The sequence below is a fragment of the Tachysurus vachellii genome, chromosome 7 (assembly GCF_030014155.1).
Source record: "Tachysurus vachellii isolate PV-2020 chromosome 7, HZAU_Pvac_v1, whole genome shotgun sequence".
Lineage (NCBI taxonomy): Eukaryota > Metazoa > Chordata > Actinopteri > Siluriformes > Bagridae > Tachysurus > Tachysurus vachellii.
In genome coordinates, this window is record NC_083466.1 from 8,979,830 (window position 1) to 9,007,176 (window position 27,347).

The 27,347-nt window shown below is 41.2% G+C and overlaps 1 protein-coding gene across 2 annotated transcripts in view; it reads right to left on the bottom strand.

Moving 5' to 3' along the window:
- Positions 1 to 27,347, bottom strand: part of yes1 (YES proto-oncogene 1, Src family tyrosine kinase) — a 32,621-nt gene extending 5,274 nt beyond the window's left edge. Inside the window, exons 1-11 of one of the 2 annotated variants that reach the window (XM_060874116.1) lie at positions 26,998 to 27,347; positions 13,731 to 14,021; positions 11,352 to 11,451; positions 10,877 to 10,975; positions 10,393 to 10,496; positions 10,109 to 10,258; positions 6,277 to 6,432; positions 3,627 to 3,806; positions 2,760 to 2,836; positions 1,841 to 1,994; positions 377 to 508 (exon numbers count right to left, since the gene is read on the bottom strand). In XM_060874116.1, coding sequence (XP_060730099.1) covers positions 377 to 508; positions 1,841 to 1,994; positions 2,760 to 2,836; positions 3,627 to 3,806; positions 6,277 to 6,432; positions 10,109 to 10,258; positions 10,393 to 10,496; positions 10,877 to 10,975; positions 11,352 to 11,451; positions 13,731 to 14,013 — 1,435 coding nt within the window. In that variant the 5' untranslated portion in view covers positions 14,014 to 14,021; positions 26,998 to 27,347. Of the gene's footprint in view, positions 1 to 376; positions 509 to 1,840; positions 1,995 to 2,759; positions 2,837 to 3,626; positions 3,807 to 6,276; positions 6,433 to 10,108; positions 10,259 to 10,392; positions 10,497 to 10,876; positions 10,976 to 11,351; positions 11,452 to 13,730; positions 14,022 to 21,824; positions 21,891 to 26,997 lie in introns of those variants that run through there. The other variant, XM_060874117.1, reaches the window with a different exon arrangement.

A 27,347-nucleotide genomic window follows, 5' to 3' on the forward strand; every position in this document is an offset into this window, starting at 1 on the left:
AGCCAGATGGCAGCCTATGATCGGTCCTCTCACACACAACAGTATCCAGCAGGTGGCGCGTGTGAGCACATACTGAAGTCACCATACTACTCACCACTGTCCTTGAAAAGGATCGACAGGCAGCCTTTGTTAAGCTGTCTGCCAGTGAAGGTGTTAATTAAAGTTGGGTCACATTACAACAGCAGCTGCACTCTATAGGCCTGGGTGAAAAATCGCCTAACTAAGAAACTTAATGTTGTAGAACAAAAATTTCTGCTCTAGGTTTGGTCTGGATTTTGTACTGTGAGCAGGTGAGAAGGTGGTTTGTGTTTTGCGTGCATAACATACACCCCCCCATCAATCTAGCCGTGTTTGTGTGTGCGCGATTGTGTCTCACCTGGGTATGGCACTCTGCCCTTGGTGACAAGTTCAGTCAGCACGATACCAAAAGACCAGACATCAGATTTGATGGTGAAGCGGCCATAGAGAGCAGCCTCGGGTGCTGTCCATTTAATAGGGAACTTGGCTCCTAGTGGAACAGAGAGTTTGCTGTCAGAATGTGTTTCCAACCCTCAGTGTGTCAGAAAGCAGGAAGAGAACTCCGTTCATATGTCCTCTAAAGTTTCTAAAGCTTTTTGAATGGATTTTTGTCGTTGTCGTTTATGGTTTTCATTTTGAGAATTCTTTCTTCTCCACGAGTGACAAACTAGTTATGAAGGCGATAAAGGTTATGCGACACACTGCAATATGCCACAAATACTATAACGCTACAAACACATCCACAGCAGCCTGTTACATAACAATCTCCTGCTGGGTGCATGAGGGAACATGTATAGCCAAACCATGCACTGTTTCTTAATAAGATAATGTTACATCATTGTAAAACCAGAATTCTAGATCATTTAGCAAACCATGATTATGACTAAAAAGCATAAATCAAAACAGAGTGACACAAAAAAAGCGTAGTCTCTGGGTTGATAAGAGTCGCTTCACCTGTCCAAAGTAATGAGTGTTTACAGAGCAGCTCGCTGCTGAGCTCCAGACTCCCAGTAATCAGACAGCACACCTGATCCTCACCAAGTCGGTCAGATGAAGCGCTTCTGAATGTGACTCCCTAATCCAAGGACTCTCGAATTTTATACATCATGTGCATTTTATTTCATGTAAAGAATTCAGCGCAATAAATCAGTGCCTACGTTGAGACTTTGGATGTTATTATTACATAATAAAATGGAAGTCTTACTACAGGGCAGCTGTAAAAAATAAAAACTCAAAAGCTGTCCAGTGGCCAGAATTTTTTCATTTAACAAGTAGCTGTTACTGAACAGGTTTATTCCAGGTTGGAGGAAGTGAGGAAGCCAGACAGCAAATCAAAGCTCTAATCAGACTATCAGGTCTTCCAGCAGGGGGCATTTGGAGCTGCAGGGATACAAAGCGAGCTGTTGCTGAGGACAAACCTCTAGTTATACTGAAAGATTCTGAAAGCCTGGTTTATGCTTTTATATACATTTCTTCATAAGTAAGGAAGAAAAATTTGTATTCACTGGTTCTATAAATCACAAATCTATACAAAAGTAGTCCATGATGCTGGAGTGGGGGTCAATATATTTACTAATTATTTTCAGATTAGTATTTGAATTGCACACATTAAACTATTAGCTTCAGTGACAAAAGTTGAGGTGCACACCGATAGGGGTGAATATTTATGCTCATCACAGGTTATTAGTCTCTAAATAATTTCCCTGACGGTGATTTTTTCCACGGATTTCAGATTGGTCCATTCTACGTTACAACACTACAAAATGTGGAACAGTTCCAGGACGGGGCAAGACCACCTTATCTTATGCAGCCACACACAGACCTTGTCTAGCGGTGTATTCGTTATCCTCAATCAGCCTGGCCAGACCAAAATCAGCGATCTTGCACACCAGGTTTTCTCCGACTAGGATGTTGGCTGCCCGAAGGTCTCTGTGGATGTAATTCATCCTCTCGATGAAGGCCATACCATCAGCAATCTGTAGGAGTTCAAAGAGAATCAAGATTCCTTCAAGGAAAAGACAAAGCACACAACCACTTACAGACAAGGACGTTCAGGAGTTTAATTAAGGACACAAATAAACTCGTTTGAGACAGTTACAACATCCAGATGTAGTTCGGCTGACTAGGAAACAACCTTAAAGACCTCTGCTTCTAGCGTTGACGGAGCGAGAGTGAGGCATAAAAGGACATGGGAAATGTTAGTCAAATTCCCAGTGCATCACCGACAGGCACTCATTTTAGAAGCTGTCTAGATGATTTATGTTTATCCAGCAAAAACTCTTCTCTGTGGCAGACACGAGACTGAATGCTGGAAGGCTTAATTAAGACAGCTGGTGGTGACAGCAGCTTGAGGAGAAAAGAGAAATGGACAGACGGGGGTTGGGGGGTGCATGGTTGGAGGGAAATATATGCTAGTTTAAGAGCAAATGTGAAACTCTGCATTGGCACATTAAAGTGAAGTGGTCCCTCAGGAGTGGAGGTTAAGTGCTCCAAGCGTTAAGTGGAAATGAAGAAGAGAGCTCCTGAGAACGGGGAGGGATCTGCTGATGGTGAAATGTTACAGCGTATAACACAGTTGTGTCATGCAGACAGGGGAAAAAAAAAGTTCTGCCAGGGATTCCTCTGTTGACACGTGTAGCCCAAAACAGCTGCCTCTATATACAACTTGTCAGGTCTAAACGAAGGAACTAAAAGGCGGTGAAGAGCGGACGAAGGAACAGTAGGAGTAAATGTACTCGTACCTGTGCTGCCATGTCCACTAGCTGAGGAAGCTTGAGGTATTTCCCTTCACCTTCCTTTAGGAAATCCAGCAAACTCCCTGCGAGAGACACAAACAACTATTATATAAATCACAAACACTTCGATATTCTGACATTGTTTTACAGTTTGGATTGGTTTCCTTTTAAGCAAAGTCATGTTTAAGCAGATCAAACTTTATGCTAACCTTCACACTAGCAAGAGACAAAGTGACTATTCATCCTCTTTGTATGTGCACAATATAGAGCTGTGATTTCAGTCACCAAGGCAAGCAGCGGTGAGAAAGTTCTCCTCCCCCACCTGATGCTTTGAATTGACAAATGTTTCTATGATTTCTCATAAGACCCATCCTATGGTGTGTGTAGTGACACTTTTAGGAGCTTCAATTATCTCCCATTTACTATCGTTGATCATATCGAGAGGAAAAACCCCCAAAACATCTAAGTAGACGTAGATAGCTTGCTTCAGAACCTAGTATGAAACCTACAACATAATTTATACACATCTCTTTTGTTTAAAATGGATTTATTTTGATTTATAAGTAAATTTTTCATTACACATTTTGGTTAGAAAAGTTTCTAATGGGAACAGGATGATGTGAGCTCTCTCTCCATACGCACAGTGACGCATTTCGAGCGTCTCACTTGTCCTATGCTAGAGTAAACACAGGGATAAGTACACGATTTTAGGTATGTATCGGCTCACCCGCACGCAATGCACTATTTATTATGTGGTACACAGACTGACTCTTAATGATTCCTGTCAAAGTCTAGACATGGCAGCTAGACCTGCGCATTAAAATGCTCACACTGTATTAATACTAATTATAGTGTACATCCTGTGTTTATTACCTTTGCCCATGTATTCAGTCACAATGTAAATGGGTTCCTCGGACACGACGGCATACAGAGGCACTAGCTTGTCATGCCTGAGTTTCTTCATTATCTGTGCCTCCTGAAGGAACGCCTCGGGGGACATGGTGCCAGGCTTGAGTGTCTTAATCGCCACCTTGGTGGTACCGTTCCAAGTGCCTGGTTCAGGGAAAGAGAAAGAAAGAGAGAGAGAGAGAGAGAGAGAGAGAGAGAGAGAGAGAGAGAGAGAGAGAGAGAGAGAGAGAGAGAGAGAGAGAGAGAGAGAGAGAGAGAGAGAAGAGAGAGAGAAACAAAGAGAGAGAGAAACAAAGAGAGAGAGAGAGATAGAGAGAGAGGGAAGACGATACAATTACATAAAATAAATGCAAAGCCATGAGGCATGCACCCATAACTACAATTCAAAAGCATATGGAGTCAAGCTATTATAAGAATTAGTAAAATTGCCATAAAAGAACAGGGGATTAAAGTATTACAACCACAAGAAACGTAGTAGAAGCAGCAGAAGCTACTGCATTCAGATTACTGCCATTTTTACAAACTAGGAGAGAAAAGAAAGAGAAAAAAAAAAAAACTTGAATGTATCGCATTCTACCACAGCACTCCTGAAATCCGGGAAGTTTTCCGGGTTTTCACTTTCTAGAGCTTTCAGAAGCTCGGACAGAGTTCCCAGCCACGATTTAAGTGACAATAGAAATGATCAGCGAATGATCAGATCATTACTGAAAACCTACCTCCGTTCACAGGGACAATGCACAGTAATCGAACGCTTTCTGTAACGAGATGCTCGTTTAACATTCGTGGAAGGAACGGAAGTCCGAGCTTTCTAACGGTCGGTGAGTTTTCTTCAGGACGGAGGACTTTGGTTTCTCTGGAACGTGACAAGCTGCACTTTTATTGTCTCTATGGAAATGTATTTTATTGTAATTACATCAAGAGATGAATGACTGTTTACAGCTACTGTAAAATAGGTGAAACAGGATCATACACCAGATTCAATGTAAATAGAAATGGAAAAGTATAATAAAATGTTTGCAAATTTGTTGAATCACTCTGGTATATGAAGAATAAAAGACTGGTATGAGCTTTTATATGGAAATCAACAACATTTGGATGGCAACTGTGCCATCACAGCAGCCAGTCAATAATCCATTTCTTATAACAACTTACTCTTTGCATCTTAATTCAAATTCCAGTTCCTGGAACTTGTAAACCCAGTAAATCACAACCATTCAATTATCAAGCACAACACTGGCAAAAACACACGGCCCTTAAGGCTTGACGAACTGGAATGGAACCGTCCTCAAAAACACAATTCTCTGAGGTCAAGGCAGTCACTAGAAATCCCATTATCTATATCCCGGTTCTACGTCAGAACGATTCATAATGAAATACGCAGGAACTTCCACTGAACGTCAAAAACGGGTTTGAACCTGATAGTCAGTCGATTCTGCTGAAATTGGAATGCGGCGTGTGGGGTGAAACATTCCTGGGATTGCAGGATCTCATGTGGTGTGCCAGGACATGCTGCAGGGTGAACTTAGATGAAAGAGTTAAGATGTGTTTGCTGAAATCACACTCCTCCAGAGACAGCCGCAGTGAGCCTCAAACAGCTCATTGTAAACAGCGGTAAGCTCGGGACATGTAGTTTAACACCACAGGGGGTGAGGACGTAATGTTTGTGTGGCTTATTGACGGCTATTTGAAGTAGACCGGGGTGTCCAACGGATGTTAACCAGAACGCTGCATCGCTCGCTGTCCAAAATAAGCAGACTATGTTAATACGTCTTCGATACCTTCTAAAATGATGTTATGCACCACTGAAGCCATGAAGCAGATTTTATGACTGTTAAGAGTCATGGAGTTTTTTTCTCAAAGTTTTATTTAATTTCTTTTCTGCAGAAAACTACTGGTCCCTGGAACCTGTGGAAAAGCAAGCTTCTAAACAAGCACCAGCGAAGACACACATTTCGTGATGGCTTTACACATGAATGCACATGAATCAACGAGGGCTTTGGTTGAATGTGCGTTCTGATGACGTCACACAATGCGTCTTGGCCCAAATGTGTGGAAAATGTTCAAACACCTCGGAATATTGTGAAGTTTGTATTGTCTTCGTTTCTGCGATCACAAAATGGTGAAATCATGGAGGGACTCGTTAATATATGGGTCTGTTGGCCTCACACGTGCCAAATCATAAGGTTCAAAAGAAAAGATGTTCCAAGATGGAACTTTATATAGAATAAATATAAATACAGAACACAATGAAAATCCACCCCAACACCGTAGGCTTTGGAGAATGCAGTCAAACTGCTAATCTTTCCATGCTGGGTGCACAATCACAATAGGAAGCCGTTTGAATACGAATGAGTCCTGACAATGGTCTAAAATGCGTGAAGGGACGGAAAGAACAATGAGCACTATGAATATTCATGAGATCAACCATCCTCAGCCCTTCGCTGAAGGCCGTAACACTATAAGATGTGCAAAAACTTTTGTTCTTAAACATGAATGGGGATGTAGAAGTCGGCCTGCTCGTTAACACACTCTGATTACTGTTTAAATCCTGATAAGTAAAAAGGATGGCAAAGAACACAGTGAAGGGGTGTGTGTGTGTGTGTTTAACTCTTACCCATCCAGACCTCTCCGAAACAGCCTTGGCCCAGTTTGAGTTCCAGCCGAAGCGATTCACGTGGGATCTCCCAGGCGTCTTTAGCCAGGCCCTGAGTCTGGGGCTTCACAGTCGGACAGACTGTAGTGAGCCTGTAGCAGAGTCCGTCTGCGTGCTCTAAACACAAACAACACACAGTGGCCCGGGTTAAAGCAAGTAAACATTATAACCATATAATACAGAGGAAGGGAATTTCTACATTTTAAAATGCATTATTCTAAAATTTGTGTGTTCGATTTTGATTTCAGTTTCGTGTGCAGAGAGTCAGTGCATCATTCCTGCGGTGTAATGTTTCAATCGCAGGTGAGTGTTTGTTCTGTGTGACGATAATGTGTTTATTTGGGACCATCAAGAGAAAAAGCGACACGTGGCTCACTAATCTCGACCGTATTTCTTATTTATTACCATTAGAGTGGTGTAGTTTACCACTCTAATGGGAAGACATTTTGAACGATAAAACGACTGCAAACTTCGCCTCAAAACAAAAAAAAAATAATAGAACGCATGAGGTCCAAAAGTCTGAAACCAACTTAAGTCTGATTTTATTATTTAAATTTAAAACTGTAAAAATCAACAGAAAGTTTTAGAATTCGGAAAATCAACTCAAACTTTTATCCCTTTCTTTGAAGCACGTCTTTAGGCGACATGCTGACATCTGTGTCATTAAAACAAAATGAGACCATAGCAAGAATTTAAGAAAGTTAAAAAATTGACATATTTTCAACAAAACCCTTTTTTGAAAAAAAAAAACGCCGAATAGAAATATTGTAGCTGTAACTGATTCCAAGCTGCTTCTCAATATTGGTTTTTTTATATTACATCATATTATATTAAGATTTTTTTTAATATATTATGTTATTGTTGACCTGATACTCCTGAAACCGCGAGCACTCTGCTCTCTGTTCTTAAATGGATAGAGCAGAAAAAAAACCCTCCTTAAAACTCTGATCAGGAACAAGCCTACTCAGTAAGCACACATGTTCAGCATTAGATCAACAAGAACAGCTTACGGTGAACACTACAGGACGAAATTTCCTTAGTTAAACAAACTGTGCACTGGGTGGCATCCGACTAACAGTCAGGGTTAAACAGGGTTCCCACTCTTTTTCAGAGATCATTTTCCAGGACTTTTCCAGGACATTTCAAATTTAGCAAAAAAGACAAGGATCACAGATTCACGGCCTAAAGTAATATTTTCTTCTCTCCAGAAGTCTTAAAAACAACGTACACTTTATGGCTATTACTTAACTATACTTTTAAAGTAATTTTGTCATGTGAATGAAATTTCAACATTTATAAAATAAAAAGACTGCACATATTAATACCCTTTCCTTTCTCAGGCCAATGCCGTCATGCATGCTTTAGTTTGCTGTGCATTCCCCTTGCACATGATATTCAGATTAACAAGGTTAATATAACCTGCTTACCCGTCACCATTTGCTGAAAACATTCGAGCACTTAAACCATTCCTAGCACCTGAAACCGCCAGCGTCATCCGTCACAGCAAGATTAAACAGCATAACAAAAAACCCGTCAAAACTCAGCATCCCTGAACAGAGCGCTTTCTGTTACTAATTGTTTCGACCAGTTGTAAACTGTTCTTTAAATGATCAAGAACATTTAAAAATAGAGATGCTCCGATCAGCATTTTTGGGGTCGATCACCGATCACCAAGATCATGATCTGCCGATTGCCGATCACTGCCGATCACAGAATGGCAGAGGAATGGGAATCTTTTATCTATAATCTAGCAGAGCACCATTTTTAGAAATGAAATTAACTCTAAATTAACTGTATTGAGAAAAAAACTGTAGAAATAGGCTACAGTCAAGATCTTGAAGAACCACCAAGTGTTTATTTTAGAAAATGAGAACTTAAAGCTACTGTAGGCCATCTTTCCCAAATAAGGCAGAGTAACGTAAAATTATTCCAAACAAAGAGGGGTCAGGCAGACCAACACACATCAGATCAGCTTAATAGGATGTCGCCTCTTAATACACTGATTACATTTTATAATTGGCAGCAAAATGTAAAACTTGTTACACCAAAACTGGCTACTGCCACAAAGGACAAAACTATGGCAAGTGTTTTTTTCTGTTATTATTATGAACGTCTGATGTAGTTGAGGAACCAACTACATCAGATCCAAAAAATAAAATAATGAAAGCTACTGTAAGCCAATGCCATCCTTTCTAAATAACAAGGCAGAGAAACAACGAGGCCAAGCAGGTAGTTACCAACCAGATGAACTTGGGATGGTATGAGGTTACATAGGCCCAGGCTACTTGTAAAATGTAAATAAAATTTTTAATATATTAAAATTAAACAATTGGCCACAAAATGTTTCAGACCAAAACATGCTGGGCCTCGGCCTACTAATACAGAGTACAAAATCCTTCATGTCTCAATCACAAAAGGCATCAGTCACACTCACATCACTACTAGTTTAAATGCATCACTCACAGTCGGCTGGTTGAGGGATGGGGATGTTGTTGGCTTCGGCTGGTTTAGTTTCTCATACTCTGCATATTCATTTGTATGGCGTGTTCTAAGATGCCTAATCATGTTAGTGGTATTAAAATGCCGTTGCTTGCTTCCACGTCGAGGGATTTCATCACGACATACATTGCAAACGGCTAACTTTACGTCTTTATCGGACACTTTGAAAAACTTCCAGACGGGAGAACTCATGTTGCCACTGGTAAGTGCCGCTCTGCTGTTGTTTACCTGTGCGCGTGCATGCACGTGTGAAAAAGTCGCGCGAGTAATTTACGTCACGTGATTGGCTTTTTTGATCAGCGCTTTTGGGGTTCACCGATCTAGCTATTTTTAGTCAATATCGGCCGATCATGATCGGTGGCCGATCAATCGGAGCATCACTATTTAAAAATAATCATTTTCCAGGACAACAAGATTTTTTCCAGGACAATTTATGTTTTCTTTCATTTTCCATGTGTTTTCCAGGACTGGAACATTGGTCATAAATTTTCCAGGATTTCCAGGTTTTCCAGGACGCGTGGGAACCCTGTTAAAACATGCAACAGTTCATCGGTCCTTTCATCGTTTATCAGTACCTTTATGCTGGTGAGTGAGTGTCATGGTGGATCCACAGCCTATTCTAGGAGCAAGTGTGAGGTAGGAAAACACCCTGGATGGGATGTGAAGTCAATCACAGAACACCATGGACACACACCCAATTACACCTAGAGGTCATTTTGCCTACTAGAGTTTTTATTACACGAGTAAACCAGAGATAAGGGAGGAAACCCATATGGTCAAAAATAAAATCCCTTCATACACACTTCTATTTTTTATCCTTCTTGCCCTGAATTCCTTTATGCTCCATAGGGAAACTGACTAAGTTTCTGACTAACTCCCTGATAAAATGATCATTTTATTAGGTACAGATCTAAAGCATGAGGTTAATATGTGCACGTGCGTAAGGGAAGTGAGGGATGTTTTAAACGTGTGGTCTGGTCACTACTTGTACACCTGCAACCCTTTAACAAGTTAACAACCTGCAATGCGATAGCAGCTTAAAGTAAAGTAAATCCTGTCAAATTCAGTTCAGGCTGCTGGATTGTATTTCAGGCCAAAGCAGAAACAAACCCTGATCACTGCGATCCTAGTCACACACACTATGCACTCACGTGTTGTTGATGATCTGAAATCGATCGCCTTTTCTGAACCGGCTTCATAGACGTATAAGGCCACAAAAATGGTAACACACACACACACACACACAGACGTCATGTTTACTGTACTGTTAACGTGTTGTGCGGCAATCCTGTACCTGTATAGTGTTTGACCAGTTTCTGCAGTGTCTCAAACTGAGCTCTTGTGGTGATGTAGTAGCCACCGTTATCAAGCTTGCGGATTTTGTAGTGCTTCACATTGTCACCCTTCAGGTCATCCCAGTCGCGTATCGAGAGGGAGTAGGCACCTGTCGGAAAGAACGAATGCACACACGTTCTTACACAAGAAAAATGTTCACGACACACACCGTGCTAAGTCAACTCGGCTGTTAATATTTACATACCACGTTTAATATTCCAAAGTTTCCAGACTGGGGCTCACCTTTTGTTGTCTCGCTCTCCCTGACTAAAAACGCCCCTCGCTGGTTTCCGGGAACCAGTAACAGTCGCTCAGCATCTTTGCGTCCCATTTTCCCAAAGTACCATCTGAAAAACAGAACCTACTGTCACAGATGCTGCACTGTTGGCCTGTTGACAGCTTATAAAATAGTGAAATCTATGTGTATGTGAGGTAAAGGTTACAACTGATAACACTGATAGCATACGCAGAGCCTTTTAAAAACCTGTGTGTTTGTTATTTATCACCAGCATTAAACGTTCAAACTACAACACTGCTATTAGCACGCAGTGCTATACGTATGAGCGAGCGAGAGAGACCCATTTGTTATCTTGTCATGTGCACTCCTGGGGTTTTGTGAGTGCCTGACCGCTGTAGCGTGATGTCGATCACACGCTCTTAATTACAGTGAGGATGGAAGTGGCAGCTCATGACATGAGAGCAGGAGGAGAGGAGAAGAGAAGCTTACTCTTCAGCCTGGATGGAGTCAGCAGGGGCCACATAATTGCTGGGAATGTAACCCTTCTTGCCTGTGTTGATGGAACGGGCTTCCCACCAGTCTCCCTCTCTGTGGAAGTGAGCCAGCACATAAACAGCATTAATATACATCCACAGACAGCCTTTCAATGCCAGCAAGGTAGAAAAAAAAAAGCAAAGCAATGACATCTGGGTATCCAAAGCATTTAAACAAAACCTCATGAACAGCAGAGTGAATTCATCCATCATGCAGTTATTAAGACACAATCTAGAGGCCCGACTAAACAGACGGCCCGCTAAAGACGAGCATTAACCCAGATATCCTTCTGTAACGCTCTGCAATGCGATAGCAGCTTAAAGTAAAGTAAATCCTGTCAAATTCATTTCAGGCTGATGGATCGTCTTTCAGGCCAAAGCAGAAACAAACCCTGATCACTGCTAGTCCTAGTCACACACTACACACTCACGTGTTGTTGATGATCTGAAATCGATCGCCTTTTTTGAACGAGAGGTCATCGCATGTCCTGGCTTCATAGTCGTATAAGGCCACAAAAAAGGTCACACCACCTAAAAACGATAAAGAGAGGGAAAAAAAAAACAAAGACACTGAATTCACAGTATTCGCTATAATTCACTTAAATCCCAAAAGCAAATTCTTTATAAAAAAAAAAAAAAAAAAAAAAAAAAAAAAAAAACACATTCAGCCAAAGTCCTCTTCGATTATTGTACATTGAACATGAGTTCAGGTATGATAGAAAGTAATTACACGTGTCTCTTCACAAGTAGAATTCTGTGCTTGCAATTATATAAATAAATAAGCAAAAAAAAAAAAAAACCCCCACAGCAACAATAAAAATTAATCACAAAATTCTGACCGATTAAAAAAATAATTGCAGGTAGGTTATTTATTTAAAAAAAAAAAAAAGAATTGATATATTTAATAATATTCATTCATTCATTCATTCATCTTCTACCGCTTATCCGAACTACCTCGGGTCACGGGGAGCCTGTGCCTATCTCAGGCGTCATCGGGCATCAAGGCAGGATACACCCTGGACGGAGTGCCAACCACTAGGGACAATTTTTCCCAGAGATGCCAATCAACCTACCATGCATGTCTTTGGACCGGGGGAGGAAACCGGAGTACCCGGAGGAAACCCCCGAGGCACGGGGAGAACATGCAAGCTCCACACACACACAAGGTGGAGGCGGGAATCGAACCCCGACCCTGGAGGTGTGAGGCGAACGTGCTAACCACTAAGCCACCGTGCCCCCCTATTTAATAATATTAAATATTATTTGTACAATATTTATTTAAAATATATTAAATTTATATTTAAAAAAATTTTTTTTTTATGTATTTATGAATTCTGCTCATACAGGAACAAAGAATCAGCAAAGTTTTCACTTCAAGCCAAACACAGATACAGATATTTAAAGCATAAGCAGATCCAGATCTCAGCACTGCGTTACGCCGCTAGTATCAGTGTACATGACATGGGTCTTTTTAAGCATTAAGCTGCTGTGTTTTAACAAAGTTAGCGCAGAAATCGCAACAACAGACAACATGACCATTCCGTTTCTGGAGCTCTTTGGAACGTAGTGAAGATTTCCAGCTATTTCAGAGACAAAGAGGCTCTCGCTCTTACTCTTCCAGTAGCCTGGAAAACTGTAAATGGCACGGCTAACCTCTGAATCCCTCATGTCCCTGGGCACCAAATGGCTGAATTCACTCACTAAACGCGATGAATGCGATGTCTGCGAGGTTTATGCATGTCAGACAAAGGTTTAGTTATCAGCCGCTTCTTTCTGGGTGCAGACATGACATTACAACAAATATTCCAGTGAAACGCGCTGAAAAGAGACGAGCAGTATCAATAGAGCTATTCACTAACAGTCTTGCCTGAAAAAAAAATGAAGCGATTCTCATAGAGAAAGCTGAACAGAAACAAAATCACATTAGCATCACTCTTTATTCCACACACACACACAACTGGAATCGAGCGTGACATATTAGTACAGGATTTGCGTCAGTGGAGACATGTGCATAAATTCTGGCCCCCGTAAGGCGTGCGCTACAAATCGCTGATGTAACAGTAACAAACACCTACTTTTGGAAAAAATCTTGAGGAAATGACCAAGCTCTAAAACTGCGTTTTAATCCATTTAATCAAGATAAAATGTGTTTTGTCTCGTGTGTGCGTGTTTTGTGCATCAAACTGTTAACTAGGAATGTTTTAGGACTCCTTTCCTTACTACAACCGTTTCCTACATCCTATCTTTACAACCGAAGTAAAATGTCATCTTTAGACGGTTCTTTCTATTATTCCTTACTATGTGAAACATTTGTCACATCAAAACATGCTGGTGTGTTTCATTGTAGATAAACCCTAACCTCCCACTACGCCTCAGTGTGTTGCCAGATCAATATTCCCTGGACTTTGTTTTTACATGGAAGCCTTCGCCACTGTGTTTCTAGTCAGGTTGCACAGATTAAAAAAAAAAAAGATTTGAAGCTTCTGGTTATCACATCTCACATAAGACAGTCTGGTAACCATAATGCAACAGGAAGGGAAAAAAAAAGTATAGGAAATGTAGACACAAGCATTTATCTTAAAATTTGGTGGTTTCCACACTGGACATGTTTACTGTTGATTCCGTTTAAAATAACTCGTACACAAACTCTCTCCCTGTTCTAAAGTGTAGCCCAAAAATTCAAGCCCACTGACTCTTCCAAATCCTTTTTAGATGAAGGACAAGCTAACTTTGTAGATAAATATTTATAAATAGATGCTTTATAACTGTTGTTCATATGTTGTACAAGATGACGATCCTCAACCACGCACCTGTGACGCCACCGGGGAAGGGGTTGTTTACGGCCACGGTGGAAAACGAAGAAGCGGCTCCGCCGAATGGAGTGATGGTGGCCGAGGAGCCGCCAAACGGAGTGATGGAGGAAGCGTGGCTGTTGTAGCTGCTGTTGGGACCCTTGAGGGCTGGTGATTGGCCCATCTGGGTGGGGTCTGGTCCGTAGTGACCCATGTGGGAGGGAACAGAGGTGGGGTTAGAAGCATCTGGTCGGTACTTCAGCGATGGTCCTTTGTCCTCTTTACTTTTGACACAGCCCATTATCAAGCCTGGAGAGAGATGTTGAGAGGTTAAGATCCTCGAATTAAGAACCGCAGCTCTGCACTTAAAATACACCAACTGCCATGTTTGTTGCACAGGGTCACGTTTTGACTTCCTTTCTTTTTTCTCAGTTAAGCCTCGGCTCTTGTTTATGCTGACATCGTAGCAGGAAACTTAAGTCTAATCATAAGCAGATAACGCAAATCAGCACGGTTTCACTTTAATGGATTAGAAACACAACTTCCAGCTGTTTCTCAGGTGGAAGTAATAGACTAACGTTCGATGTAAAAGTTAGATCGAGTGCTTCGAACTTTTAGATTCATCATCATCATTTTCAGTAGCAGCTCTGTCGAAGCATGAAGCAGGCTTTAGAAACAGACGGACAGAGCGATTGCTTTTCAAATGTATGAACAAATAACAGCAAGGGACAAGGTAGAGACTGAAATCGAGGAGCCAAAAAAATAGTCATGTGTAACACAAATTGAGACAAACAGCCACTTTTCATAATGAGGTAATAGCCAGGAGCTTTAGGAAGTTTGCTGGAACAGAAACGAATCAAACATGAAGGAAGAAAGTTACAGAAGAAAAAAAAAAACAAAAAAACTGTCTTTTGTTGATGTTTAGTTCACAATATGATTAAAAAAAGCAGCCATGAATGCATGCAGTTCTATCACAGATAATGTTTTCATATAGATTCATGATACAAAAGGATCCACATTGTGATAAAAGTTTGGCCACATGTACAAAACACAGGAGCTGAAAATCTTTGTACTCTTACATGGCAAATTCGGGTCATGTGTTTAAATGGATGTTTTTAATGAATTTTAGCCGATGACACAGCGCACGCGGCTACGGCAGGGTCACACTCTGAGCCGACGTTTGGATAAGCTTTTGCTGTGTGTTCAGTATTTCTACTGTTCTATCATCAACATCTATAAACCTCAAACACTTCTTTAAAAAATAAATAACTAACTAAAAAAGGTGGAACAGACAAGATGGGAGCGTAAGAGCAGGGAGAAAATTCCACATTATTTCTTAGGATTATATTGTGTGCATGGGGGGCACGGTGGCTTAGTGGTTAGCACGTTCGCCTCACACCTCCAGGGTCGGGGTTCGATTCCCGCCTCCACCTTGTGTGTGTGGAGTTTGCATGTTCTCCCCGAGGCACGGGGAGAACCCGAGGCACGGGGAGTACCCGGTTTCCTCCGGGTACTCCGGTTTCCTCCCCCAGTCCAAAGACATGCATGGTAGGTTGATTGGCATCTCTGGAAAAATTGTCCCTAGTGTGTGATTGTGTGAGTGAATGAGAGTGTGTGTGTGTGCCCTGTGATGGGTTGGCACTCCGTCCAGGGTGTATCCTGCCTTGATGCCCGATGACGCTTGAGATAGGCACAGGCTCCCCGTGACCCGAGGTAGTTCGGATAAGCGGTAGACGATGAATGAATGAATGAATGAATATTGTGTGCATATAAAAAGAAGAAACCAAGCACATTCCTCTGAGATTGAACATCATATTCTTAAAAGCTCTTGGATTAAAAACAAGAGTTTGAAGCTTTTAACAGCAACGAGCATGCGAGTTAGAAGATCTGAACTTCTGAGTTACGTACATCAGATAACATCCATGCTGTATGTTTAAAGGCTCTAATAAGGAGTTGCTCTGAAGCAGCAGAACGCCGTCTTCATGGGAACACTGTATACTTGGGAGTTTGCCTCATGCAGCTATACACGACTACTCGGACTACTCCGGAGAGCCGTTACTTTCAAAACGATCTTCAGTAAAGCCCTGAGTGTTCAGCGGTCAACAGGACGAGCTTTCTTCTCCATTAAACAAGGAGGCAGGTAGGAAACAGCAAGAAGAAATAAATGGGAACAAGTGACAAACATTTGTATGGTAGCTTTCCCCAGGTTTCACTGACACTGCTGGACATTTGGACATTTTTATCTTCTACTACTTCATCATCATCTTCTTTCGGCCATCCAGAATGCCGTACGTGATGTCCGTACTGAGAGTTATGAAATGAGACAGATATGAGCGAGGAGAGTCCACAGAAAAGGAGAAGTGATGCACTTCGATGATGTGATGCATTTGTACATTGAAATATCACTTTGACAGCTGAAAAGAAATCCACTCAGTAACTACAACACTGTTATAATGAGAACGTTTTACATTGTAAGATGTTAAGATCGTTATAAACGTTCAACTCAAAAACATGGACTAAACAAGCAGGAAAATCCACCAACTTTCATAGAGGATTCAAGAAAAAACCTTGACAACATCAAGAGTCAGTTATTGATAAAACAAAAGGCTAACTTCATGTAGTTCCATGATGTGGCCTATACGTCCGTGTTGGGTTCCTCGTCTCAGATCTCCTGACCCCTGTTTAATCCCCCTAGTCTGATAGGTTAATCCCTTACAGGACACTCTGTCCACTGATACAAACACTTTAGGTCACTGTATTTAAAAGTAAATTATATCAGAAGAAAGACAGGGATACTTTAGATGCTGTACGATTCCTGACTAATCAGGAAACATCTTATGATTCTAACTTGATCCTTTGACAGACAAACTTTGGTAGGATTATGAATGAAACTCGTAGGTTGCAAAACATGTACAAAATCACCAACGATAGATGCTTCAATTTGCATCTGCTGCACTGGGCAAAACCCCGAAAACATACAAAAGAAAGCAGAAATGCGCTCGTGCCTTTTTCCTATTCATACAGATGCCAGAGTTTAATCACAGAGGAGACATTTTATTACCGACAAACCCTGAGGAACACGGTGAGAGGATTAACGTGATCTTTTTAGAAAGCATTTTGATCGGTTTATATTGTGAGCCGTTATATAAAACGATTTCTTCTTCTTCTGCCAGATTGCATTTTCAAGGGCGATGAGGACATGTCCTCTCCGTGTACTTTACTCTCACGGCTTGATATCAAGCATGCATCCAGGGAATACTTTATCTAATTTTATTTTAAGAAATAATCGCACCCTCTTAGTTTAATATTCTTAAGATTCGACTCTTCCTATCGAATGCATACGAGTTTCTTGCCATTGATGAGAGCTTTTTTAGTCTTCAGCTTTCCAAATTAGGAGGTTTAGTTGGGTTCAAATGAAAGTCACTGAATTTGACTGCGATAATAAACGTATTAAACGTAATAACAATGTATTTTAAACATACACAATAACAGAAATTTTGAAAAATGTGCAATCACTACTCTTTTTATACATTTATGTTTTTGTACATACTGTATATTATATTATGTCTTTACAAAATAAATACTTTATTTTGCTGCTGTAACAGAGAAATTTCCATATTGTGGGACAAATAAAGGTATATCTTATCTTATAAAATGGCATTATCTAGATCTTAATATTCTTCATTTAACCTGGTCTACACTCAGCCAATAGTTGGTTTCTATTTGCTTTCAAGAGACAAGGACAAAGTGCACTTCCCTGGATTGTGATTAAAATTGGAGAAAAAGAAAAATCATGAAACGTTTTTTGTTGTTGTTTTTTTAAGGATATAAGATATCTGATCGCTCATTATATCTCCTACTTTATCAGTATTCCTGACTTATATTAAAATGAAACAGAGTGGATACAAAGGGAAAAAAGTTGTTAGTCGTGAACTGGACTACACGATGACTAACCGCTAAATTGTAAACGACCCTAACGTATGGAAAAGCCGTTAAAGATTTATCAAAACTAACAGGAACAATACACATACACAATTCATTCTAAAACAATCCCTGTGGAGGATTTCACTGCTTGGATTAAATGTTATAGCACATTTTTAAATTAGTCGTACAGTTCATGTGTTAAAGTTTCGGGGCCCACATACATGGACCCCCTATTGAAGTACTGAACCAGTGAGGCCGATGCGCATGTTTCTGCTTTACGCTGAAACCCATTCGTTTTTCACAAGACCAAAAAAAGCAGAGGTTGAACATGTGACTGCATTTGATTCTAAACCAAAAGAATAAACCAGCGAGTGAGTAGGAAAGGAGTGAGCAATTGTAAAGCAAAGAAAATGGGGAGAACTGATCAGAGCCATTGCCCAAGCATTGGGTATAGTGAATACAAAACTTTGGGATTTTCAGAGAAAGAAAGTCAGTCTCATAACGGAACAAGTCAGCGAAGGAAAACAGCAGCAATTGGTGGCAAAGAATTTGTGACTTTCAGAGAAAGAAAAAAAGCCGCAAAACAGTCAGTGACATCAACAACAACCTCCACAGGGCAGGGGTGAAGGTATCACAATCCAGTGTTCAGAGAAGACTTTGAGAGCAGAAAGATACAAACCACTCCACAGCACTAAGACTCAGATGGCCAAGTGTGAATGCACAAAGAAGAAAAAAAAAAAGAGACAAGCCAAAAAAAACACTGGAACCGAGATTAGCGTCTACGAAAGTGATGGAAAGACGAAAACATGATCTGCTCATGATACAAAACATAAGGTAAACTGGTCAGTCATAGTGGTGGTAGTGTCAGGGCTTGGGTTTGTATGGCTGCTTCTGTAACAGACACCCTAATCTTTATCAATGATGTAACTCATGATGGTAGCAGAACCGTTCCAAGGAGACATTCAGTCTGCATTTTACAGAGTAATGTGTCCGAAATAATTGTGAGGAACTTCGTCGTGCAGCTAAACGGTGACTCGAAACACAATGCCAACACAACAAACCACTTCATGGAGGGGGAAAAAAAAATTGGAAGGTTTTAGTCTGGACAAGTCGATCAGCAGAACTTAACCCAGCTGAGCTGCAGTTCACCTCCTCAACAAGACACTTAAAGAAGCTGTTGGTCAAGACTGGAAAAGCACCATGAAGGAAGAATGAGGCAGTTTTGGTGGGTCAGTGGGTCACTTGCTTGGTGTGGTTATTGCAAGCAAGAGCTATGTAATCAGACTTGAAGTGGTGTTTACTTTAAGACCATTTATTCCTATACTTCTGCTCACCTAAAAAAATTGGGTGATCATTTGATGTTCAAAATGTGTAACGTTTCCACATTTGTGTGTGACGTCTAGAGGTAAATATCAGGAATCGTGTTCTTGATCCATGTTCTTGATCTATTGTGATATCAAAATTCCAAAGCGCATTAAAATAGGATCTTTAGCATAAGTAGGGGGCGATAAACCGATAACGATATGTATCGCGATAGACACGTGATCGACATCAATAAAAAATGTGTTCGATAAAACATTCGATATTTTTTATACTTTGTCGGAGGAAAACAAGTTTGGTTGCACCATATTGTTGTCTCGTGCTGGTCTGCTGGATTCCTCATCAGTAACCGCCGACTGATAAGCAGAAAATGAGTGCAGCAGCGAGCGAGGAAATTGTAAATAAAAGAGAAAAATTCAGCTCGCCAGTATGGCAGTTTTTTATTTTGCACCTTAAATGTTAAGAGATATTTGTTAAGTGTTCATTGTGACTTTCGACTTATGTTTACATTTTAATTATTTGAGTTTTCCATAGTTGTTGACATTTCTGTCTTAATAACTGAGGGGATAATGGTCAGAGGAAGGTTAAGTTTAAAATAAAAATGTTTAAATGTAATATATTTTTCTCCTGGTCCTTATTTTAAACGGGTCATAAAAAATATCAATAATTATCGATATCGACCGATATGAAACACTGATATCATTATACAGTTTTTAGCCATATCGCCCAGCCCTAAGCATAAGTTAGCGAAGTCAAACAAACCCTAAATATCTTTGCCACGTGCCGTCTTACTGCTTTTCATTCACTAAAGTCCGACACCAACCCCATTAATGCTTCATCGAGACATTTGAGCTTTGGTTCATATACAGTAAATTCCACACTGTCATGGACATATGACTGATCCAGATTACTTCTGTCAGAATCAAATAACCATCCCAAATTAATAAGCACTGTCTCTCTAGGTTATTACGGTCAATCTAGGGCACTGATTGCAGAGCTGATTTGTCACATAGCAAACGGATGCAAGCCGAAACCATACGGTCAGAACGTACGGTTCCAACGGTGATAGTGTAGGTAGATCATAAAAACGTGAAAACAAAAACTCCTTTCTTGACTCCTAATTTTCACAGACTGATGATTTCTCTTGTGGGTTTAAAAGGGATGCAAGTTGGGCGTGAGCAGAAATATGGCATGCATTAGTGCGCATTAAAGAATCTCATTGACAGATTTTTTTTTTTTTTAAAAAAACAGTTACTGTTGTGTCTAGCCTTAGCATTTAGATCTTGTTTCATTTATCTTTTTTAGGTCAAGACAGCAAATAATCCTAAATTGGGTTGGAAACCGAATACAATTCTATAAACGACATGCTCATGTGCTCCAATTCACCGCCCTGAGTTTCTCCATCTAAACCCAGCTCATTCCATATGTGGAAGACTAGCAGAGCGTTATCTGTATGACCAGCATGACAAAGAAGAGCTAAGATCTATTAGAGAAAGAGGTTCTGCTGCCCTGCTCCATAGTCACGTTTATTCTACTTCCTCGCGTTGATGTAACGAGACTGACGCTCGACAAACACAAACGGATTTAACAGGTTAGGATTTTTTGAATTGAGAAAAGAATTTTTAAGTTCACAGCAAATACAAAGTGAAAGTGTGTGAGCTGAACGGATGACCGTGGAGTTTGTGTTTCACTTGACGATGGAGTGAAGTATGATAGTGAATCATGTGGTCCTGAGGTCAGTGCCTAATTTACAGGTGCTGCGTGTGACGGTTATAAGCATCCTGATGGGTCACGTCGGTGCTTTTCCTCAGTCCTGATAATGTCGGCCCTGTCTGGAGTGCACATGTATACATGTGACACTTCCTAAGTCATAGACAGAAGTAAAAATGGATGATTCTAGAACAGTATAATTGTAATATGTTGTATTTTCCAAGGCTGGTTTGGTTGGTTCGGTACCATGATACGCTTCATTTGTGGAGAAACATTAAATACGTGTCTTATTAAAGCTTCCCGAGTGACTTTAATGTCAGTAGTTTAGTAGTTCAGTCTAATAGCTCATCTACTCCATAAATAATAACTCCATACTGTTTATTAGCACAGTGATTAATCTACAGCCAACCCGAAATCTCAAAGTAACGTGAGCAGAATCTGCCTCCAAAAAACGTTTCAATGACTTATTCGGTAGGTAAAGGAACATCAGGAAGTTTCTATTTCTAACTAGAAAGAATGACGATAGTGAGAACATAAAATAAAACAGAATGAGTCAATTGAGGAAAAGCCAAATGCTCATCGTCTGCACACGACCCTTCCTGAAGTCAGCGAGAGGACACTGGTTAATCATTACAGAGCTGTATATGCTGTGTCACAGCAGGCAGCGTCAGAGCAATAACTCTGACTGATAACCACTGATAAACTCAGCACGGCTGGTGAAATGGAACATAGGTATATACTAATCATCAAAAATACAACCTAAAAAAATGAAAAACCTACTTTTTAATTTGAATAATCTACTTGGCAACACACAGTGTGATGCTTGCAACATGTCCAGTTGTAGAGTTTGCTAAAAAAGCTGTTTGTTGTGACTCAACTCAGCTAGGTAACTACCCCCCTAGTGCACATAAGGTGTGGCAGGATGTGATTATGAAACCTGTGCTGCCGAACATGTCCATAAAGTGGGATAAAAACATACAGACCATATCGGGACAACATACATCCTGCAGCTTCGTTTCGATTTGTAGTTTCATTCCGAAAAGAAATGAAACCTCCTACATATCCTGGAAAATCTTAGAACGATCTCTTTACCCAGTTACCAGATTATGTTCGGAGAAAATAACTTGAAGTTTTCAGAACTACTAGAAAATGTGTTACCAGTAGAGAAGACTACAGTTGTGTCATGTGGAGGGTTTTCGCAAGCAGCCACCCATATTAAACAGCAGAGCTCAAGCAAATGTGCCAGATGACTCACCCTCACCTGTTGTGCCAAAGTTTAAAATACACAGAGACGTGTACAGACACCTCCCGGTGGTTAAAAGCCAGCTATCAAGAGCTCTCTTTGTTAAACTTCTAAACTTTTTTTTTTTAAACACAGAACATCAATCTCCCTTCATCCACTAGCTTCACACCAAATCAGACTTTTTCTCTCTCCTGATTGGTTGCTGACTCTTACCTGCTACTAGGCGGTAAACCTCTTACCTGCTACTAGGCGGTAAACCTCTTACCTGCTACTAGGCGGTAAACCTCTTACCTGCTACTAGGCGGTAAACCTCTTACCTGCTACTAGGCGGTAAACCTCTTACCTGCTACTAGGCGGTAAACCTCTTACCTGCTACTAGGCGGTAAACCTCTTACCTGCTACTAGGCGGTAAACCTCTTACCTGTTACTAGGCGGTAAACCTCTTACCTGTTACTAGGCGGTAAACCTCTTACCTGTTACTAGGCGGTAAACCTCTTACCTGCTACTAGGCGGTAAACCTCTTACCTGCTACTAGGCGGTAAACCTCTTACCTGCTACTAGGCGGTAAACCTCTTACCTGCTACTAGGCGGTAAACCTCTTACCTGCTACTAGGCGGTAAACCTCTTACCTGTTACTAGGCGGTAAACCTCTTACCTGTTACTAGGCGGTAAACCTCTTACCTGTTACTAGGCGGTAAACCTCTTACCTGTTACTAGGCGGTAAACCTCTTACCTGTTACTAGGCGGTAAACCTCTTACCTGCTACTAGGCGGTAAACCTCTTACCTGCTACTAGGCGGTAAACCTCTTACCTGTTACTAGGCGGTAAACCTCTTACCTGTTACTAGGCGGTAAACTTCTTACCTGTTACTATGTGGTATATTTCTTACCTGTTACTATGCGGTAAACTTCTTTCATTCCTAAATCTGGAGTGTGATTAAGTGTGATGTAGATGAGCTTAGATAGAACTCCTGCAAACAATTTTCCAGTTAATCCCAAGAGCGGCTGTATATCCTATTAGGTTACGGACTTTCCCCTGTCTCCGTAACCACAAGTTTCGACAAGAGACGCTGCTTCAGCATGCCTTACCTTAACGTTCACTCTAACTAAGCAACGAGTCACCTATCATTTATATATAGATAGTTTAGTTTGTTTCTTGCTGTTGGTTGGGTTGAAGTGGCCACTGTCACAGAAATGTCTCAGGCATGTCAACAGAAAATGGCAAAAAATCTACTCATAACCTAAAGCATACAGGTTCATGTGTGAAATATGGTGGTGGTAGTGACAAAAAAAAGTCAGAACTCTAAAGAAACTTTGTCTGCCAAATTTTAGAGCGACGTATCCAATCTAATTGGGAGGAACAAGAGCTCAAAACACGCTGGTCATAAAGCAGCCAGGTAAATCAGCAGACCTCAACCCAAATAAGCAGCATTTCAACTCCTGAAGATTAGACCGAAGGGAGAAACCATAAGGAGATAACACACAAGCACACGCTTGCGCCAGAGCTACAAAAAGTAGGTGTGTGTACGTGTCATGTGAAACCGTTCGAGCCAGCTCTGCCTTATCAGAGACGCCAGTAAAAGAACGACGCTCCCGTTCAGGGAGTGTTGTGAACCATGTTACAGAGTACTTACTTAATCTGTGCTCGAATATTGAAGCCGTGGTGATTAGCAAAAGTGAGAAAGAATGGTTTGCTGATTGGACAATAGACAAAGCGGTTTAGTTAGAATTTCCGGAGCAAACTGAGGAAGCTGCTGCTTAACGCGGCAGGATTGAACAGACCTCTATTACAGCACGCAGCTGAGACAGCGCTTCGAGCAAACTGGGTACGCGAGTACGCGCACATAGACAACGGATACCACAAGAAAGAAATGTCTCTGTGCCAGTAATACCACAGAAACCGACAAAGATTAAGGGCAACTTCTCCTTCAGTTCGCCCAGCAAGAGTGTGTGCACAGAACAAGTACAGACAAGAACTTGGAATCAGATAATGATTTAGGCTGCTTTCACACTTGGCCTTGCTTTTCTCAACTGCGGGGCATATTTTAGATGTAATCCTATGGGATGCAGTGTTTTAAATAGAGTTTCTGCCCGCAGGTTTTCTGTCTTTGTTTTTTTGCTTTATTGTCGAGTGCTGCCAAAGTTGAAACAAGTTAAAACTTTACTTTTCAGAAAAGCCTCAGTGAAATCAAGACCAATCGGATCAAAATCTTCCCGCAGTGTGTGCTGTGACGTACTGATTTTTATTTAGTCCGACAAACAGCCTAATCTGGTTGTAAGAACACTGTTGTGGTTATATGCTGCGTTCGACAAACGGTCTCGCAATCCCTTTAATCGTTACTTGGGGTGATTTCTGCACTTCTGAGTTCAGCAAGTGACTCGAGTCCTGCTGTATACAACGGCTTCTTAAAGCTGAAACGCTGAGTATTTCCATATTTTGCAGAGGAAAATATGCATCACTTTTAGCTGGCTAACAAAAAGGGAACGTGGGTTGAGTCCATGGGTTTTTTTCCCCTACTTTGTAGCTTTGAAGACAGTGTGGTTGAAAATGGCAGAATATTTCTAAGAAGCTCTTGGTTTCAAGGTAAGACGAATGTAGTAATTGCGAGAAGTGCTGCTATATATCCCACAGCGTTTTTCCTCTAAAAAAGCCAGAGCCAACCTGAATAAGATCAGATATTCGATGCTGCAGCAAACCAATGCAAAACCATCATGCTATTATATAATAATCTAAGCCACAAGCTTAATCCCTTTAATTCTGCTGCCAGCCGCATTAACCTCCGTGGACAGTTTTTAATCTGAGAATTTAGAGAAGTGTTTTTTAATTACAGCTGTACTCAGCATCCAAAAATTTCAAAGAAGCTGCAATATAAACAGAATCCTTTCTTTCACACGGCTCTTCCCGCTGTAATACTGCTTGCGATGAACTGAATCAGACCATCAGCTTCGACGGAGGAGCTGCTTGGATTACGTGGTGTTTGTAAATAGAAAGACAGAGCGCGAGAGCAAGGCTTCGCGTGCAACTCTGTAAATGAAGCTGCCATTTCTCACAGCACTGCAGAATCGCCATGGCATCCTGCCGCTACTTGCCAATCAGAGCCAAGAAAGTGGGGGGGACTTCCTTCCGAGTCCATTCATACCACAAAAGCCACCTGCTGTGCCTGTCAAAAGCTGGAGCGATGGGGTGAGGGGGGAGAAGGAGGATCACAAAATGGAAGATGAGAGAAAGTTAAAGGAAAACTTAAAAGGAAGGAGGGAAAGGCTGGGCACTGCATTGCATAAGCTCTCCATAATAAACAGATGTGTGTCAGGGTAAATGCATTCTGCCTCTCATTATTCGAACTTGCCTTGCTGCTGCTCAGACCATCTGATTAAAAGGACTCAGAGCTCCAAATGAGTCAGGAAACGATCTGAGGGATTGTGTAGGAGCAGTTTGCGTCTGTCTGAAAGAATCACTTGACAAATAAATAAACAGTGTACAGCTTCATTCTATTCGTCTATTAAATCCTAACTCCTGGAAATCACCCTTTATGGTGTTCTCTGATTCATCTGTTGTCCTTCTTTTCATGTCCGAGATGATCGACTGCAGAGCGACACAGAACAGCGGCCGTTTTAGAAAGCAACAGAGATTCAGCCACCGCTGAGCCTCTAGTCCTCAACAACTCCAGCACTTAACATAGAGCTCATAACACTATGCATTAGCAACACAAGGAGGTTCAAGGACGTTGAAATTCAAGCGTAAAAACTGCACCAGAAAGCCTGAGAAAATCACAGAAAGCTGAGACTCGGGAAGCTCTTTGTGTTTGTTCTTCAGCGGTCCCTTGCTTGAAACCCATCTGACTTGAAGTTGCACTTTCATATATGTTTAACTAAGATCTTGCTTAACTGGGACACTACACGCTTTTTTCCCCTCAAATAAGTGGCCTCGTTTTTTTTTTTAGACCGAATGGAAAGTGCAGCCGCTCTGAAACTGGCAAGAGTTTTGCTCCATTCAGAGACTTATTGGATAGTTAGTTCATTGCTTGTCACAAAGTAGCCTGATGTTAGGACAGAGAGCTGCCACTCAGCTGGTGAGCCAAACTCATAGTCTTCTTGGATAACAAGGAGAGAAAATGTTACTGAAAGGATGCGAGGTTGTGTGTGTACACGTTTGTGTAGCATGACTGTGAAAGTGGCTAAGGGAGAGCATGCAAAGTGTGTGTGTGTGTGTGTGTGTGTGCATGCGTTTGTGCATAATGTATCTAACAATTTCCCTGGCAGTGATCAGGATAACTGCAATAAATCTAATAGTCCACAGTGTCAGAACTTTAAAGAGACTGAGATCAACCCTGTATTTTGTCAATGTCTGTTATCCTCTGGACCTGAAGGAATCTTGAGGAAACTGACCCAGATTTGAAATGATGTTACTGTTCAAGATGAGAGAAAGAGTAAAAACAACAACAGTGGAGCGTTATCACAAGGCCCCTGCTTCCCTGGGCCTAATGTTTGCATGGACATTAAGAACTCGGTCATGAACTTTCACAGAGCGAGAGAGAGAGAGAGAGAGCAAGAGAGCGAGAGAGAGATGCACAGAGAGAGAGAGAGATACAGAGAGACACCGAGAGAGAGACAGACAGACAGACAGACAGACAGAGAGATACAAAGAGACTCAGAGAGAGAGACAGACAGAGAGAGACACAGCGAGACAGACAGAGAGAAAAGGAGACAGACAGACAGACACAGGGAAAGAGAGAGAGAGAGAGAGAGAGAGACAGAAAGAGACAGAGAGACAGAGACAAAATGAGAGAGAGAGAGAGACAGACAAACAGAAAGAGAAAATAGAGAGACAGACAGAGAGATACAGACAGACAGAGAGACAGAAAGAGAGAGAGACAAAATGAGACAGAGACAGATAGAAAGAGAGAGAGACAAAATGAGACAGAGTGAGACAACGTGCCTTAACCATTTTCTCCACAACTACTTTCGACGCACATTTCACCAAAATGACTATTAGCTCGATGAGAAACTACAAATGGATCCAAACCACAGTATTAAAAATAAACCAGACAACAGATTGACTTCCAAAGCCCCCAAGTTCCCATTTCCTTACCTTCACACAAACCTGTTTTATTTTCATACGTCTTTTCACTTCCACAGACTCGGGACACACTGAAAAGTGCAACACTGTTCACTACTAAATCACAAGCCCTTTCTGCCGCGCTGGTGTTTCCATGTTTCACTGAACACGCTCGAAACCCAAACTGGAGGTTATTGTTGATGAAATCCGTTACAGAAATCCGCTCGCGTCACTAACAAGAGAACAGAAATGGAGACCAAACAAAAAAAAAACAGCCTAAACCGGAACCGGTAGAGATTGCATGGCTATGCTAGCATGACAAAAAGGCAGCCTAAGGAATTGTGAACGCTTCCCAAAGCCGGACGCTTCCTTTTCCTTTTTTT